This window comes from Emydura macquarii, unplaced genomic scaffold (assembly GCF_026122565.2).
Source record: "Emydura macquarii macquarii isolate MOO-44397 ecotype Brisbane River unplaced genomic scaffold, CSIRO-AGI_Emac_v2 contig_312, whole genome shotgun sequence".
Taxonomy (NCBI): Eukaryota; Metazoa; Chordata; order Testudines; family Chelidae; genus Emydura; species Emydura macquarii.
In genome coordinates, this window is record NW_027130449.1 from 2,121,411 (window position 1) to 2,139,533 (window position 18,123).

The 18,123-nt window shown below is 42.7% G+C and overlaps 1 protein-coding gene across 3 annotated transcripts in view; it reads left to right on the plus strand.

The window, feature by feature from the left end:
• FAM118B (family with sequence similarity 118 member B) overlaps positions 1 to 18,123 on the plus strand; it is a 20,159-nt gene continuing 2,036 nt past the window's right edge. For 2 of the 3 annotated variants that reach the window (XM_067563455.1, XM_067563458.1), the window contains exons 1-7: positions 170 to 311; positions 2,188 to 2,237; positions 7,885 to 7,970; positions 10,350 to 10,602; positions 11,720 to 11,947; positions 13,889 to 14,017; positions 16,863 to 17,148. In XM_067563455.1, coding sequence (XP_067419556.1) covers positions 7,894 to 7,970; positions 10,350 to 10,602; positions 11,720 to 11,947; positions 13,889 to 14,017; positions 16,863 to 17,148 — 973 coding nt within the window. In that variant the 5' untranslated portion in view covers positions 170 to 311; positions 2,188 to 2,237; positions 7,885 to 7,893. Of the gene's footprint in view, positions 142 to 169; positions 312 to 2,187; positions 2,238 to 7,884; positions 7,971 to 10,349; positions 10,603 to 11,719; positions 11,948 to 13,888; positions 14,018 to 16,862; positions 17,149 to 18,123 lie in introns of those variants that run through there. The other variant, XM_067563465.1, reaches the window with a different exon arrangement.

The following is an 18,123-nucleotide window of genomic DNA, read 5'->3' on the forward strand; positions in this document are numbered from 1 at the left end:
GCCCCGAGAGGCTCCCTGTCAGCTCCTCCCTTACCTGCCCTTCGCTGTGGCACGAGAGCGAGGCGGGCGCGGGACCTTCCTCGGAGTGCGCCGGCGCCAAGCGAGCCGGGTTGCACCGGCGCCCAGGAAGGCCCCTGCGCCGTAAGAAATGCGCGGAAGGGGTGACGCGCTTGCGCAGAGGGAAGTGGCGGGCTGGGCAGCGCCGCGCTGCGCCGGTGTGAGGCGGCGCCCGGCAGTAGAGGCTGGGCGGTGGCGGAGGGAGGGGCGGAGAGGTGAGGTGAGGTGAGGTAACGGCGGGGCCCCGCAGCTAGGTGAGTACGCGGCGGAGCCCGGCCGGGCGGGGACGGTCTGGGCCCCTCCCTCCCCTCTCGCCGCTGCCCTGCGCCCGGCCGGGCCCGGCCCCGCTCCTCCTGCCCGCGGCGGGGAACGCTTGCCCGGCGGGGAGGCGCGGTGGGGGTAGCCAGGCTGGGCGGTGCTGCATGGCCATGGCTCACCTGGCGAGGAAATACAGCCCCCTCTGGGGTGGGGCGGGGTGGCGTGGCCATGTGGCCATGGGTCCCCGAGCAGGGCGCTGCAGCCCCATCCTAGCGGACACGTCCGTGCTAGGGAGACGGCTACGCGGAGCAGGCCTCCCGCACACCCCCTTTTATACCAGGAAAAAGGGCTTTTAAATGTTGGCTGGTCCCAGCGCCAGTCGCCACCGCGCCGTTTTACCGCGTGCGCGCTGTTCCAGGGCCGTGCTCCTCGCCTAGCTGTGGCCGTCGGGGGATGTTTCACTAGCTCTATGAAAGCCCCTCCTGGGATGTGGAGAGTGAAACCAGTGCTTGAGACAGTGTGCTGTGTGGTGGATTTGCAGGGTCGGCGCTATCCCCTTGTCCTGTACTATTACAAAGTTAAACATCAGGGTTGTCAGAAGTTTAATCAAATAAGTACATTAGACTCCTGGTTTCAGCTCGAGCGACCATTCATCTACTGTGTAATCGGTTATAAGTCAGGAAAAACAATCTCTGGTTGATGGGAACCTGTTAAACACTTAGGAAGAAGCAAATAGTACAGATGGAAACTCCTGTGCAGACTTAGTTGCTAAGGTTACAGATAGATAGGTAACCAGACAGGAGCATGTAGAGGGATGGGGTCATGAAAAAAGCAGCACTATTGACTTCTGATGTGTGTATCAGGATGAAAATACCACATTAGTGTCCTATAACTGACTTCCTGCAGCTCTAGTCCAACTGGCTGCAGTCCGTAGTACTGTCTCTCAAAACTTAAGAAGGATGTAGGAAATCTAAAGGGAAATACAAATAACTTGAGAATTGAAGGATAGGTCATTTGAAGAGAGACCGTGGGAGCTGAATTTATATAGTTGAAGAAAGAGATGGCTCAAGGCATAATCACAGGGATGACCTTGGAAGATAACCATGTGTTGTAGGAAGGCAGCACTTAATTCTCAGAAATTGGTAGGAGGAATGAACTGAAGTTAAGGGAGGAAAGTTTAGGCTAGATATTAGGAAAGAGTTCTGAGTTTCAAGGGGGATTGTTTGGAACACCATCACTGCAGAGATTCAAGAACTGGTTAAACCAAAAGTTACTGAGGTGATTTTGGGTGGCTACTTTTTGCAAAATGTGGGGAGCAGACAATATTACACAACTGCACCTTTCTGCCAGTGTTATCTTTGATTCTGTAGCCTGCTACTGCAAGATTCTCAAGTAAACACCCTAGAATTGCTTCCATAAGGGGAAAATAAACTTCTTAGTTGGAAAAGTTGGGTAACCAAAGATTTATCAAACATACCAGCTCGTGTTTTAGTGGTGTTTGACATTCTTGAATGAACTGATTAGATCAAGTGCCTACCATTTACAGGCCTAGATGACCATAATCTCTATCCTCTTCATACAGAACTCTTGTTTGATATGTGCTATTGTGCCTCCTGACACACACATCTTTGCTTTGAAAAAGTAATATCAGACTTCAGAGATAAATTGGTCAGTCATTAGTGGCTATTTTGCAAGTGTGGTCAAGGGTTCTTTAAGGCACACCTCATTACACGCGCCATATCTAAGAAACATCTGCCGTCCTGATCTGATCTCTTTGTTTCATAACGTGGGAGTAAATGAGAGCAGGTTGGTTAGATCTGGAAGAAACTGATACCTGTTTGGAGTGTTCCTAACTTTTCTTTGGATCTACAGTGACACAATCTAATCAAAGGGACGGTCAGAGGACAACAGAAAATATAAAGGTAAGAGAACAGGTGTTATAAATATTTTATTATAAATTAAAACAATTTGGAAGCTGTTATGTGCTGTATAAATTTGTCAATGAAATGATGATCTGTTATGTTTGATACTCGTTGCATGGGCAGTCTGGTAATATTGCAGTTCATTCTACTTCATCATTTTTTGCAGAAGTTCAAAATGAGGTGGAAAAAGACACAGTTTTTAGGTGACATTAAATGTAAATAATGTCTGTATATAACTCCGTAACATAGGGAACTCCTGACATGAATTACTTTCTCTTGTTAAAGACAACATACTTGAAGGGTTAAGTCCCAAAATCCTTGGGAACATGCTGCTCCAAACTCCCATGAAGTCACTGAGAACTTGGAGCATGCAAAGAATGCAGGATCAGGTGCTAGAAAGATCATGGGTAATCAATTTTTTTGCGGTCCATTCAAAAGTCTGGTGGTTCAGATTTGGCCTGCAGTCCACCTATGAATCTCTATGCTGGTGGCAGCTGGAGGCTGAAATTCACACAACAGCTTGCAGTGCAAACTGCTACTATGCCTTGAGCCTGCACTGAAGGGCCTATCTTTGGAATGAGAAGAGGAGAGTTCAGTTTTCATGACCCATTCATTTGGTTTCTCATTTGAAACTGCTTGTAAGGAGTTAGTTGTGATAGTGGTGTGTGTTAGTGTGTGTGTTTAAAAACCTGGAAACTCGTTCGAGACTTTCAGTTCTAAAATAAAAATACTCAGAAGAAATTATCTGGACTTTAAAGTACAATGTAGTATGGCTTTGTATGTGCATCTTGTGCATGGATTTTTATTAAAACAAACTATTACAAATATTACTTAACACCAGTTACTGCAGTTGCTGTATGTACTTTACTTTCAGTAACTCAAACTTTCTGATCAAATTAGCAAAAAATATGCATTTTTTGTGCCTTACTGCACTTGGTCTCACTGACTGCATCTTGTCCAGGTGCTATGGATCCATTATTTGTATAGGCTTCGAAGCCTGTCATACAGTATTAGATAACATTATTTGTGTAGATTTAAGGATGATCCATTTTAAAAATCACTTTCGTTGCACATAGTGGGTGTTCAGTTATCTCTTCACTCTGCACAATCATTTCAAATCAATGTGCAAGTCACCTCACATCTTTAATAAAAAAAAGACTTTTTAAAACCTGCATTCAGCATTTTGCAGAGCTGTCAGGATAAAGAACTCAGATTTTTCACTGCAAGAATAAGATCAACAGAACTACTTATCATAAGATAAATATGACCTGACTTTCTCCATTTCAGACTAATTCAGACCTTTTGAGAAATGCTTTTGGTCTTTCCCTCTCTCCATAAGAGGGGTAGTCTTATGATGGGAGAACAGGATTTTGGACCCAAGAAATCTTCAGCGCTTGATGCTCACACAGTCTCCAAAATTACTGTAGTATAAACTAGGGTGTTCCAGGGAGCAGGAAGAATTAAAAATTGTTTTTTTTTGTTTTTTTTTTGCCTGGGTGTTGCTATTTCCCATTTTATCATCACTTTTGTTCTTCATTGGACTGCCATTCATAGCAATACCAGCTAGTGTAAGACTCCCCTCTGCAATCTTCTCCACAATGCAGTTGGCACAAGGCTCTATATAATTCAAGTGCCTACTAGCCTGGTCCGGAAGATGCTCATTCACTCACAGTTCCATCACCCCTGGAGAGCAGCCATTTTCTCCTGGCACCTGACCTAAAGACTTAACATTTCTTGACTCTGGAATTAAGACCTTGTTCTTAAGAACTGTCATCCCTGCCAGTAATAGCCTGACTGCTGCTAATGCTTTAAATATAAGCACTCTTTCCTGAGTTTGCAGGCAGTACAGAGAAATGCTTACATCCAAATTCTGTAAACTGTTTTGATACTTGACTGTCAATTGCCTGATTATATGAAAATGTGAAACTCACATAAAAACTTAAATTTTGTACTTAAACTACCTGGGTGTCATTTTTTAAAGAACTTTTGAAGCCTATGTAGGCTACCTGGGCTTAGAACAGAGTCCCTGGAAAACTTAAGTGGCCTAAATAACTATTAAACACTTGGCTGTCATTCCTGTTTTTCATTGTGGAATTGAGGTGGTTTTGCATAAATGAATGTGCAAAATATGATTTTATATTTCAGCTACATTTAATGCTTAAACCCTATTAGTTTGTGTCTAAACAGATTTTTATACCTTATTTACATCTTTCTTTGTGCTGTGATTGACCTGCTTCGAAATACTTTTTTCTATTAACAGGGTTTAGAATGATCAGAAATAACTGAGGAGAGATAAAATGTTCCCCATGGAAACAATCACTGACTTGGATCACATCAGAATTAATACTGCTGGAGGAAAATTGCTTTTCCTTCTATACCTTTTTTGGACATGGGAGTAGTTCATACAACAATATGTTGAGCCAGAAAGAATGAGATTAAATTATTTTCACTTTGTAAATTTACAAGTATGTAACAGTGAGGTTGTGATCAGCATACTGCAGAAAAAAAGTAATCCAATGCAGAAAATCAAAACTTTTTTTGGCGGGGGGGCACTCACTTATAAAGAGGGTACTAATAAAGGTCATCTGAGGTCTATAAGAGGCACAGCCTGCATGTATTAAATCAGCATATGGGAAGAAAGCCAGGGTGTATTTTGAGTTCTGTAAACTGTACCAATGATGATGTCACAGCCGAGGGTACACTGACAACTTGGCCTGCAATGTGCAGGAGATCAGACTAGATGATCATGATGGTCGCTTCTGGCCTTAAAGTCTAGGAGTCTGAGTCTAACTTGCCAGAAGTTTGGGAGCTGCACTTAGTCTGAATAAAAAGAGCCAGTAATCTCTTCTGCACTCCCCTCCACCCTCCAATCAGCCTCAGTCACTGTGTCACCTCTGTGGGCTGAACCCCTGGACTATACATCTTGTTCTCCAGTCTCCAGTGCTGTAAGATTTCTGTGCACTGATCTGTTTCAGAAGTGATATGGGGACCGCCTGTCCCAAGGGGTACTTTCTGCCCTGCAGCTGAGAATGTGAAGGCTCAGGGACAGGAAGAGATGACGATGAAACTAACATGCTGCAGGAATATGTAATCATGGAAGTTGGAAATGAGACCTGCTGGACCATCCAGTCCATCTCAGTGCCTGTGCAGGATGTTCCTTATGATGTTGGGTGGAAGCTGAAGATGGGGATGAGTGACAGTGCTTTCATCTGCATATGGTGCCACCATAGATTTCACTGAATGTTTTAATTTCCTCAAAAATGCCATTAGCCCTGCTAACAGATCTTTAACTAATCACATTGTGTACAGTAGCACTTAATATTCTTTCATGTTTGTGTATGTTAAGAAACCCTCCACTACACTGATAAAGCTATTCTTTGCAATAGAATCTATTTAAATGTGTCACTGAAATAAACCTGATAAGTCTATCAGTACAGGTGGAATTTCATGATTGTAGCTTTCTGCAGTATTAAATTAAATTAACTGTAGCTGGCTGGCTGAGATTTCCAGGAGACTTGTATTCTTTGAACCACTGTAATTCTGCCATTGTTACTGGCCAAGCAAGGAAGAGTCCCTACCCTCCAGAGAATGTCAGGAAGCCAACTGCCGAGGCCTCTACCCTACCAAGTTTCTTCAGAGAAGAGCATATTAGCTCACACCTCCCTCAGCTGTATCTTAATATGTGTATTGATCAGTGATTGTAAACATAAAGTTGCTGAAAGTGCTGGCTCATGCTTAAGGCTATGTCTTTGCCAATAGAATTCTAAAAATAGAATGTGTTCTCCCTTCCTTGCATCCTAGTAATTCCTGTTGGATACTAAAGCAAGTCAGGCACATGTGTCAGTGGGAGCCTGTAGTAGGCTTTTCCTGATCACTGTTTAATGTGCTTTGTTCATGTAAGTTGGAAATGAGCAGAGGTGTTCTAGTCTGGAAACCAGTGACACTGTTAATACAGACCCCAGTATTGCATACAACACCTCTGCATTACCAGGGTGGAAATGGAAATTAGCCAGCAGCGTTAACATGTTTGAAATGGAATTGTAGGTTGCATACTTATAGGAAAAAATTAGAACTATAAATTTCCTAGGTACCTGAAGACACTTTCCAACCACTTTAGTCAGTTACCTTATTTTCATAAGATTATCACGTGGCTACTAAAATTCCTGAAGGGCTGGAATTTGAAAGACATTGTCAAAACAGGGCATAGCAGTAAAGTTTTTTTTAATTTTTCTTGCTTTGTAGACTACAAAAAATCTAAGTTGGTCACACTTAAATTGCATAGCTGAGGGGAAAATGTTTAGCACTGTTTGCTCTCCTTAGGTTTATGTAAGTGTTACTAGAAGGGAATTGGGACCATGAAGTTAATATGCAGATGTTATTAGGTTCAGTCCCCCAATTTACACCAAAACATATTAAGAGGACACTGAGTTTTTACTCTAAAATATAACATGCCTTAAAAGCTCTTTGTAGAGGTACTGGCTGACTCGGGACTAGCAAAGGAACAAAGAGTCTCACCTGTAGGTCATTTGTTCAGATCTGGCCCAGGCTGAATAGCTCTGAAAGTCAGTGATCTGTGTAAAATAAATTGTGGTCTCAGGCCAGTTGCTACTGAATACACTTCCATGTCACAAAAACTACCATCACATTTAGCACAAACTAGAATCTTGCTGGCTGCTTTGAGATTGCTAAGGACTGAGTAGGCAATAGAGACTAAGACTAGAGACTCTCTTCCCTGGGTGATAGTTTTGTTCTGGAGGGGCTGATTTAGTAGTAGGAAAAATATGCTGGCAAAGCTCCTGATCAAGAATGTCATTTAAATGGGTATTGACAAGGGTTTTCAGGTATATCATTTGACCTTGAAATTATCAGCATGGAATATCTTCTGGAGTCTAGATATAGAACGAATAGGATTATTAACTCATCTCTGAAGAATAAAAAAAAATCCACACTAGCTTTTTTTATTTATTTTTTATTTTTATTTTTAAGTCAACAAAAATCTTTGTGCTTACTCCTGCTGGCCCTGGAGCAGCAAGTTTGTTGTCAAATATGGTTCTCAGAGAAGTGCCAACATTGCCCAAGGATACAGGCCAACAAACCAAGATGAGTGGGCAAGGTAAAATGAAGGTGTTTGACTAGAATCGAGGTATTGCCTTGATGCCAGTGATAGTATCTTGAGGGAGAACAGCTGCATGGTGGAAGAGGTGATCCTACAGTCAGGCTGGCATCAGGCATGATCATGCAGTGGCACAATGATTATGGAGGCGGTTTGAAACGAAATCAACAATGTTCATTCCAGCTATTAACCTGGGAGAAAAATGTTGGAGGGAGGAGTTGGAATTCTTGTTTTTTCAGCTTCTAACAGGATATTCTAGCTAATGGGGAGTTTGAAACTATTTGTGATAGGCATCCATTGTAATAGTCTCCTGGATACTTTGCAAAACTTCATTAAAAATAATACATTTTTGGTTCAGTAAAGATCACACTGATAAGCAAAATCCAGAATAGGGCAATCCTTAGCCCAAAAGTGATGTGATAATGATACTAAATATTTGTTCTTTGTTTACAAAGTTGACTTGGCAGAGTTATTTAGTCTGCTCCAGATCAGATTGCATATATTAATTTTGCTTATTGTAACTTTGTCTGCTAGAGAAACTGGATGGATTCTACCGTGACTGTGAATTTAGATAAAGAAATGTTGTTAGTGGATGGAGTACCACCTGCAAAAAAGCCCAGGTAAACTTACTAATCTTTCACTGTTAATGTAGGATAAGTAAAAGGGAAGTGATGAGAGCTTTTTTCCATGACCCTGCATTCATTTTAGAAAGGGATGTGCCATCTAGCATTGACTCAGTGATCTCTCCAATGCTTGTCTGACAATGTATGCTGTCTTCAACAATCCATTATAGCCAGTGTTTTCTTCTCAGGGTGGATAAACAAACAGATTTCTTTAAGATTTTTAAAGTTTGAATTGTATCTTTGATTCAAGTCCAATTTTACAAATTTTATTTTAATTGAAAAGGGTGTCTTTTGCTTCCTTTTCTTTCATTCTACTCCCTATCATGCTGGAGGGTGCCTGGGTGAGCTTAGATACTAGCCAGTGCACTATGTTCCGCCGACCCAATCCGGAAAGAAAACTGTCTGTCTGAAGAGCTGTTGGAGGAAGTGTATTCAACTAGCCTGTTTAGTGGCTGGGAGAATGCAGGAAGATGGATGAAATAAAACTTCTTAATTTAAATAACAATAAAAAAATTGGGGTCTTTGGTTTATTTTTTTTTCTTTTTCATCCAGCCTGCTGAATTCTAAAATAAACAGAGGAGGATGGCTGCTAGGAATGCACTGATAGAAGTGGCTATTGCTTATCAGTGTGGGAACAGAATCTTTTTCCTGAGCTGTTATTGCTTGGAATCGTCCCTATATTGGGCGTGTGCTCTTAGATGCTCAGGATTTTGAAAATATAAAGTCTTGGTTAAGATTTAATTCCCATGCTATTGGGAAAAGCGTCTTGTTTCTTTTGTAGATGAGGGAGAATTGGGGTTCAAAAATAATTTAACTGCCTACATTTTCTGAATGAACTGAATAGAGCCAGATTTGCAATGGCAACCAATAACACACGTGGCACAAACCAAAGGGTCAAACACGGTGTTTTTGTCAAGTGGTACTGTGGTGACCTCAAAAGAGTTTTCAGGCAAATCTGCTACTGTGCCCACACAACTCAATACAGAACCTGCATTGAGACAGAGACTATGGGAATGTCTACACTGCATACACACAAAAAATGGCCTAGTGCAGCAAGTCTCAGAGCCTGGGTCACCTGACTTGGGCTTACGCTACTGAGCTAAAAATAGCCATGTAGATGTTCCTGTTTAGGCTCTGAGACCCCGGGCTTGAACCTGAGTGGGAAGACATGCACTGCTATTTTTAGCCCTGTAGCACTAGCCGGGTTAGCTGACCTGGGCTTTGAGCCTTGCTGGGGTGAGGGGGTTGCAGTGTAAGCATACCCTAGGGTATCTCTGTATCTACTTTCCCATCTTTGCTGAGTGTCAAGACTTCACAAATGAAATGTTCCTTTTGTATTTGGGCTGCTTCTCTTTGCTCATTCTCTAGTAATAGCTGAACCTTTCTGGGACACTGTGGTCACTGGGTAAAACTACACACTAACTACACCTTGTTAGTTAATCACTAGTGATGGGGTAATTGCTTCCATTCAATAGGGTGTGGGCAGACAATCCCTTTATAAGACTCTGCATGGCCTAAGCTTTGAAAAGGATGGCTTTGACTCTGCTCCTTTTCATGGCTCACTATAAATCCCTCTCCCCACCCTCTGCATACTAGTCTCAGCAGAGGCCAGTGACACTGGGTCATGGAGACACTAAAGATGGCCCTTCCTGAGCAGCATACACTGGGAAGAAACTTTTACTTCTGCTGGCCTGTTCTGTATATAAAAAAAGCTTCTGTCTCAAGGGATGTCAGTGTAGCACCTGTCCCTTAATAAATAAAAGTTGGTGACGAGCTGTCTGGGCCTTTTTGAAGTTGGAATCAGACTCACTTAGGGTTACATTATTTCTTCTTCCCAAATCCGCAGAGGTGGGCTGGAGCACCCTTTGGTATGGGGCAAGGAATGTATTTTGAGGCTGACAGTTGATGTATGCAAAAGTGTAAAGAACTTTAGTGTCAGCGGCTGATACCCTCAACGCAAAGCTCTGTGTCCCTTACCCCATTCCAGCCGTCCTTCTAACCTGCATTTCTAGAGGTGGAGGACCAATTGCCAGGGTCTCTGCTGTCCTGTAACTAAATAAAGTTAACTTGACTTATTCTGCTTTCGGGGTAGCAGGCATTTTGCCTTCACTGGGCTGATAAAAGACCAAGTTGGGAATATCTCATACCTATAGCTGGCTGTTACTGGCCTGGAGAACTGTGCACTGCCTTTTGTGAGAACTCTGTCACTTCCCTTCGCTTTCCATGAGAGACTGAGTGTACGCTCTGACTCCAAATCTGAGCAAAGAGCAGCTTCAGCCTTGTCCATTGTCTCCTCTAAGTTCTGTGACCCAGTGTGTGCATTTGGGACATTCATTTATGTTAGCACAAATGTACTTCTCTCTTACTCCATTGCAGGAAACTGTTGCCAAGCCTTAAAACCAAAAAGCCCCGGGAACTTGTTCTGGTAATTGGGACAGGGATCAGTGCAGCAGTAGCTCCTCAAGTTCCAGCATTGAAGTCTTGGAAAGGGTTAATCCAGGCCCTATTGGATGCTGCTATTGACTTTGATCTTCTTGAAGAAGAGGAGAGCATAAAATTTCAGAAATGTCTCAGAGAAGATAAGAACCTTGTTCATGTTGCCCATGACCTTATCCAGAAACTGTCTCCGGTAAGTGAGTACATACAGCAGGATTCATCAACTTAAATGTGTAGAAGAATGTGGCTTTTAGAGCAGGGGAGTGGCCAAGGATTCCCCCCCCCCCCCGCGCAGTTGCCCCAGGGGGCCTGACTGGACCTTCCAGTCAAAGCTAGGTATAGCTCTCTCTGAAACACACCCATCGTCCTGGTGCACTGTTCTTTGTGCAACCTCAGGTTTGAGAGAGTTGCATGAAGTGCCTGCTCCCACCCTTAGTTTGCCAGTATCAAGGCGCCAAACCATTTGGGCTGGGATCAGTCAGATGGTGCATCGCAGGCCCAGTGCTTGATGGCTCTGGCCCGGTATGTCATGGTTGTATGGGCTGACATGGTGATGTTGGGAGCTTAGATGCCAGTTTGTGGAGATCAGCTTGATCTATACGCTGTTCCCGTACATAGCTGTCTTGTAGAAAGTACCTGCTCTGTTAACAGCGTATTTTTGCACCACTGGAGAGTGTAAATGTTAGTTTTTCTTAGATATTTCAGAGTAAGCATGTTCTCCCAAAGGCAGAGCGTGCTGCATAGTGTAACCCCCTTGATCTGTTGTATTTTGGGAAGAATATGCTTTTAAGTTGTGGGTTTTGGGGAGGCCTGGCTGCCAGTGGTCTCACTTCTGGGTAGAAGGATATGGTTCAAATCTCACCTTGGGTTCATCCTTGTTGCTGCCACTGAAGTGCAGCCCTAGAGGTGCTATAGGTAAAGGTGCCGCATTCTGAATGATTACATTTAGGTGCCTTCTGCTGGCCTGAGTGTTCGACAGACAGTAAAAATCCCACTGTATTTTAAGGAAAAAGCAGGGTGCCTTGCTTCTAGCTCCCAGTGATGAGCATATCAGATGTGCCTGGCTGGACAGATCAGCTTTGGGTCCCGGCCCACATTCCATCTCAGCCGTTCAGGCAGCTTTGCATTCTTTAACCTGATCACATAACTGCTGCTCTGTTTGCCTTACACATAATTTGACTCGTTGCTTTGCAAAGTGTTTCAGGGTATGTATTTAGGTTTTTATACTGCTCTTGCCCCCATTGTATGAAAAGTGCTATAGGAAACCAAATTCCCAACTCTGACCTTGGTTTGTTTGATTCCCTCCACAGCGCACTAGCAATGTCCGCTCCACATTTTTCAAAGACTGTTTATACGAGGTGTTCGATGACCTGGAGTCTAAAATGGAAGATTCTGGGAAACAGCTGCTTCAGTCTGTGCTTCACTTAATGGAAAATGGAGCACTCGTATTAACCACGAACTTTGATAACCTGCTGGAACTGTATGCAGCAGACCAAGGGAAACAGCTTGAATCTCTTGACCTTACTGATGAAAAAAAGGTAAACCAGACACTGATCTTTGTGTCAGCAAGGCTAAACATTCTGCTGTTTATTCACATAAGTCATAGGTCATGGGCAGCCTGACCTAGGCAGTGATGGTAAACATCCTGCACCTACTTGAAATGTGTCATGCTATTGATACTGACATTAATTTATAGTGGTAGATAAAACACCAGTTTGGTTGATCTGGAGTGTTGTACATTTAAGTGTCTCTGGTATTCTAGGAGTGGAGTTGGTAAAAACTGTGTGTACTTCAAGGTCCTTGCATCCCAAATGCCGATCCTTAGCAATGTCATGATTGCTGGCTGACGTCCTTGTAACTCAGGAGAAGCCTGCAAGCATCTTTAACATCTTCTTTACAGCTTTGATCTGTTTCAGACTCCTGGCTTCAACTGCCAGTGTGGTCCCAGCTTTATCTGACTCCAGGTAGGACTTGGCTTTAAGATTTTGAACTATGCAGGAAGCTATACGCACCGAACAAAGCTGATCAGTCTCTTTAGATAAAACACATTCCTTTTGCGGTACATTATAGAATATATAATACTTGCTGGGCCATAACCTTCAAGGCCTTGCGCTATTTAACCCCTGCCTACTTTTCTGTTCTTGTCGTCTTTTTCTTTCTCCCATCCTCTGTTACTTTTTGTCTTCCTCCTGTAATCTCTATTTTCTTCCATGTAGCCCCCTCTTTTTCTCCTGAAACCCCATCCCTTACCCACTCTGCCACATGTCAAACTCTCCTCCAAGTCCCTCCTTCATGCACACTTCCTCCATAAGGTTTCTGACCCCTAGACCTCATGATGGAGCAGTCACCAAACAGACAGATAATCCTAATTTTATTTTACTTTAACAAACTGTCGAATCAACAGCACATTCTAAATTGCACCACTCAGGCACGTGGTGCTCTGTCCTATTCCTGATCCTTACATTGTCAGTTCAAACCTGGGTCAAGAATCTGTTCTCCATACTGTCCATAAAAGGCCAAGCATGCTGTAGGGTTTAAAGAAATAGTGTGAGTAGCTAGTGATTTTTTTCAATTATGTCTAAGTAAAATATACCACAGTTCCATCAAATTTTTGAACTCCAGTCTCCTACATGATCTCCCAATCTGTACTGCTGGATATATTTGCAATGATACAAATGCAGCAGTCTGTCATTGTAGGGTTAAATAAGGAGATGAGCTGTATAGGAATGAATTCGCAAACATGGTAAGCAACTATGAAAATGTGATAAGGATTTTATACTAAAGCATGCAAAGGCTAAACTGATAAGCTTTCTCAAAACTGTTTTGAGTCTAGACTGGTAATGGAATAAACATGTAGATTTAAGAGAAGTGGATACTAAAATAATCAAATAGCCTGTTTCACCCTTTCCTTGCTGAGTCATGAGTCAGGATTCAACCTTTTCCTATCAATCATGGGTGATAACACAAACAGCTGAACCTCTGGTGCAAATCAGCATTTTGGCATCGTTAGTCTGATGTGAGAGAAGCTGTGTCCAGAACTCATGAGAGTAGATACATTAAGGAGAAACTGACTTTTCAAATAGCTTTTCAGGCATGTGTTGAATTTCAGTCTATGTGCTGTTAATAACTTGAACCTGTTACTGAAAAAAGATGACCGTGCAAGACCTGCTGCGAGGTGCCTGGGAAGAGCATCTGGTTCCCCTGTGGAGGAATGGCCTAAGCTGACCCGTGAGAGGCTTTGGATAAACACTGGCCTCCTGTGGTGTAGATGCCTTGCAGATGATTTGGGTTTGTTTTCTTCATGCGCACTGGGATTTCATTTCTCCCACCTCCAGAATCTCAGAAATGTTCCTTAACAATTTAATTCCTGGAATGAGAGATTTGACAAATGAAAACATTTGCCCCACTAAATTCTAAGTTGCCGAGGAGCCCAAATTGATGGTCACTGCTTGCTGATATTTTGTGTTTATTTTGTGCAGGTGCTGGAGTGGGCACAAGAGAAAAAGAAGCTCAGTGTCTTGCACATCCATGGAGTTTACACAAACCCCAGTGGAATAGTGCTCCATCCTGCTGGATATCAGAATGTGCTGCGCAACACAGAGGTTATGGTGAGCTTCAGCCTGCTTGCTCTTTCAGTCCAGGACACCCAATCTGAGAATGCTTTATTTATCTGCCGTCTTGTGCTTGTTTGGCTTTCCCCTTCATCTTTAGGGGTAATGAGGCTTCCTGTTCCGCATAACATTTCTGCTTCAGCATAAGGTTCAGATTTCACTGAGTTCAAACCCGTTGCCTTGAAAGGGGCAAGACTTGGACTGTTTGGAGAGGAGGTGGAATGTTTCCATTTTCACTGTCACTTGCTGCTCATGGCTGACTGGTTTTAACTTTCTGCTGAAAAATGATAGTTCCCCTGAGACTGAATCTTCTCTGCCTGAGGCAGGATCGCTGGGGCCTATGGATAAAGGTCAATGTTTCATACCCCCTGGCTGTTGCATATAAATATCTATAGATCTTGTGTGTAGCTGAACACTGTCCTTAGTGTGGGACTAGAATATATTTAGAATAGGATGTTCAGTTACAAGTTACAGAAACATTCCTGATTTCCTGTTGTCAAAAATGTGATGGCATTTAGGAGTCTTACTTAAAAACACAAATCAGCTGCTTTTTAGTACCAAATAGCTACAGAACTCTTCAGTCCAGCTTTGCACCGGAGGCTACCAGTCACTACAACTCTTTGTATTCTCAGCATCTCCAGCTTCAAACATCTGACATTATCAGCATGTAAATGTCTTGTACTCCCCACTTTGCAGCCACCCTTATCCTGACGTTTGTGCTTCTATTTTCTTCAAAAAACCCACTGTTTTTAAAGCTAACTTTGCATATTTCAGCAAAACTACCAGACTTGTCTATGCAAGTTAATTAAATTAGCCAGTTCTGCAAATGGCAAGCAGCTGGAATCAGTATTTGGACATAAGTTCTGATGAACTTTTAAAATGTATGTGAATATAAAGGGAACGGGCATCTGGCAGAGCATTTTTCAGGAGAAGTCCTTAATTTAGATATTGGTCCCCCACTTGGTCTCAGGCCCACTAAAGTCAACTTTCCTAAATTAGTTCCAGAAGAGTGGAAAAAAACTAATGTGGTTCCAGTATTTAAAAAGGGTAAATGGGATGACCTGGGAGATTGTAGGCCTGTCAGTTTGACATTGCTCCCAGGCAAGATAATGGAGCAGCTGATACAGGACTCAACTAATAAAGAATTAAAGGAGGGTCATATAATAAATGCAATCAACATGGGTTTATGGAAGGTAGATCCTGTCAAACTAACGTGTAACCTCATCAAAATAGTTTATTTGATAGAGGTAATAGAGTTGATGTAATATATACTTAGATTTAGTACCGCATGACATGTTCATTTAAACTAGTGCTATATAAAACTAACATGACACACAGTAAGTGGATTAAAAGCTGGTTAACTGATAGGTCTTAATGCCCTTTATAAATGGGGAATCGTGGTTCAGCAGGTGTGTTTCTAGGGGATTCTGCAGGAATTGGTCCTTGGCCCTAATAATTAACACTTTTATTAATAGCCTGGAAGAAAACAAAAAATTGCAGATGACACAAATTGGGGGAGTAGTAAATAAGTAAAGACAAGTCACTGATACAGAGCAATCTGGAGCGCTTGGTAAGCTAGGCATTCACAACCAATATGTATTGTAATGTGGCTAAAAGTAAATGTACACACCTGGGCACAAAGGATGTAGGCCACACTTAGAGGATGGGGGCTCTATCCTGGGAGGCAGTGACTCTGAACAAGAGTTGGGGGTTGTGGTGGATAATCAGCTGAACCTGTTTCCAGTGTGATGCTGTGACCAAAAGGGTTAATGTGATCTTTGGAGGCATAAAAAGGAATCTTGAGTAGGAGTAAAGACCTTATTTTACCTCTGTATTTCTAGCGGTCTGTCAGCTGTCGATAAATTAGAGAGGGTTCAGAGAAGCGCCATGAGAATGATTAAAGAATTAGAAAACTTGCCTTATAGTGAGACTCAAAGGGCATGTTGGCTTCAAAATTAAAACCTGCATCTGGCCCATACCAGATGACTCTGGATTGTGGGGCTCAGACTAAGAGGCTGTGTAACTGTAGTGCAGACGTGTGGGTTTGGGCTGGAGCCTGGGCTCTAGGAATCTGCGAGGGGGGAGGATCCCAGAGCTCATACTCCAGCCTGAGCTGGAATGTCTACACCACAATTAAACAGCCCCTTAGCCCACATCAGCTGGTACACGCCAGCTGTGGGTTTCTGATTGCAGTGTAGACATTCCTGCAGAGCTCCATCTTTTTAGCTTACAGAGCAGGTTAAGGGATGACTAGATCACAGTCTGTAAGTATCTACAAGGGCAACAAACGTTTGATAATGGGCTCTTCAGTCTAGCACGGAAAGGTATAACACAGTCCAATGACTGGAAGTTGAAGTTGACTAATTCAGATTGGAAATAAGGGGGTTGATTTTTAATAGTGAGGGTAATTAGCCATTGGAACAATTCACCAGGGGCTGTGGTGAATTCTGAGTCACTGACCATATTAAAACAACAGTAGATGTTTTTCCACAAGATCTGCTCTAGGAATTATTGTGTGGAAGTTCTATGGCCTGTTCTATAGAAGGTCAGACTAGATGATCACAGTGGTCCCTTTCTAACCTTGGAATCTATGACATTAGCAGTTGGGGTAAGACAGGGATGATAGCAGATGATAGACAAGTGCATCTGTGTTCAGGATGAATGGGTGAGTTGCCATGGGATAGTTCGGTTATTGTTAGAGTTCCAAATTTAAATCTTGTAATGTTTAAATAAGTGTAACGAGCCTGGGGTGTAATTGGTAAAAGCCAAACAGTGCGTAACTTGCACATTGTGAAAGCTAAAACCTGCCCACACTGACACTTTTTCTCTTTCCTTTTTAAAGCGGGAGATCCAGAAGCTGTATGAAAACAAATCATTCTTGTTCCTGGGCTGTGGTTGGACTGTTGATGACACCACGTTTCAGGCCCTTTTCCTAGAAGCTGTGAAGCACAAATCGGACCTGGAACACTTCATGCTTGTGCGGAGGGGAGACGTGGACGAGTTTAAGAAGCTCCGTGAAAACATGCTGGATAAAGGGATTAAAGTCATTTCGTATGGAAATGAATATGCAGACTTACCTGACTACTTTGAGAGGTTGTCAAGTGAGATCTCCACACGGGGTCGGACAGGTACATGCAGTGATAGGCTCTGTGCTGAATAGTAATGCTTCTCTTCACTTCTCCAAGCCACTTTGAGGGCTTTTGCTTTAAGGATGATAACGTAGCGAGCTCGGAGGGCTTTTATATAATGGTAAAGCCTGAGCTGCCCATTTTCAGCCTTGAACCTCATTCAGGTATTACTGCCCCTTTCTCTTGCTCCTGTGGTGCCACAAAAATACCACGTAACAGAATGTTTGAATTACTGAAGATTTTGGAACGCATCTAGTGCCTGCTTCTAGCTGATTCATATATTTGGCATAATCTACCTTTTTCATATTTTATTACTCATGGAATCACTTGTTCCCCCAAGGTTTATCTGTAGTTGAGGTCTGTCATTTTACTGCTAGTTTAAATTTAACTAGAGTAGGTGGCTATTTTTGCTTGGGTACCTCCTACACATCAACCATGATTTCTAGTTTGTTTATAGCAATCAGCTTTTTCCTCCACTTTAGTGAAATTAGTTGTGGAACCCTCCTGCAGCTGGACTCCTCATGAGCTGTTAAAAGCCATCTGCAGCTGACTTAAAATACACCAGACTTGTGCCTCTCTCTGATGCTTTGATGTACAAGGCCCAATTTTTGTTTTTTTGCATTTACCTTTTAGAAATATCAGGAACAGGAAATGACTTGCTGGAGGATATCTAGCAAGTCTGATATTGTGTGCTCAAACAGCATGGTTGAAGGGTGTTTTGAGTCTTCAACAGCCTGGGAGGGGAGAAGCTTGTTAGTCCCTGAAGTTCACTGGCTGACAAACCAAAGCTCTACACTCAGCTTCATGGTGTTTGTGTCTGTCTGTAATGTAAGTCGTCTGTAGGTCAAAAAATCACTTGAGGGCAGCCATTACCACCTTCTAACAACACACCCCTATACCAGCTTTGCCTGTTGTCCTACTAGTTTAAAATGTTGCCACCCTGATTTATCTCCCAGCCAGACAAGATATAATGGT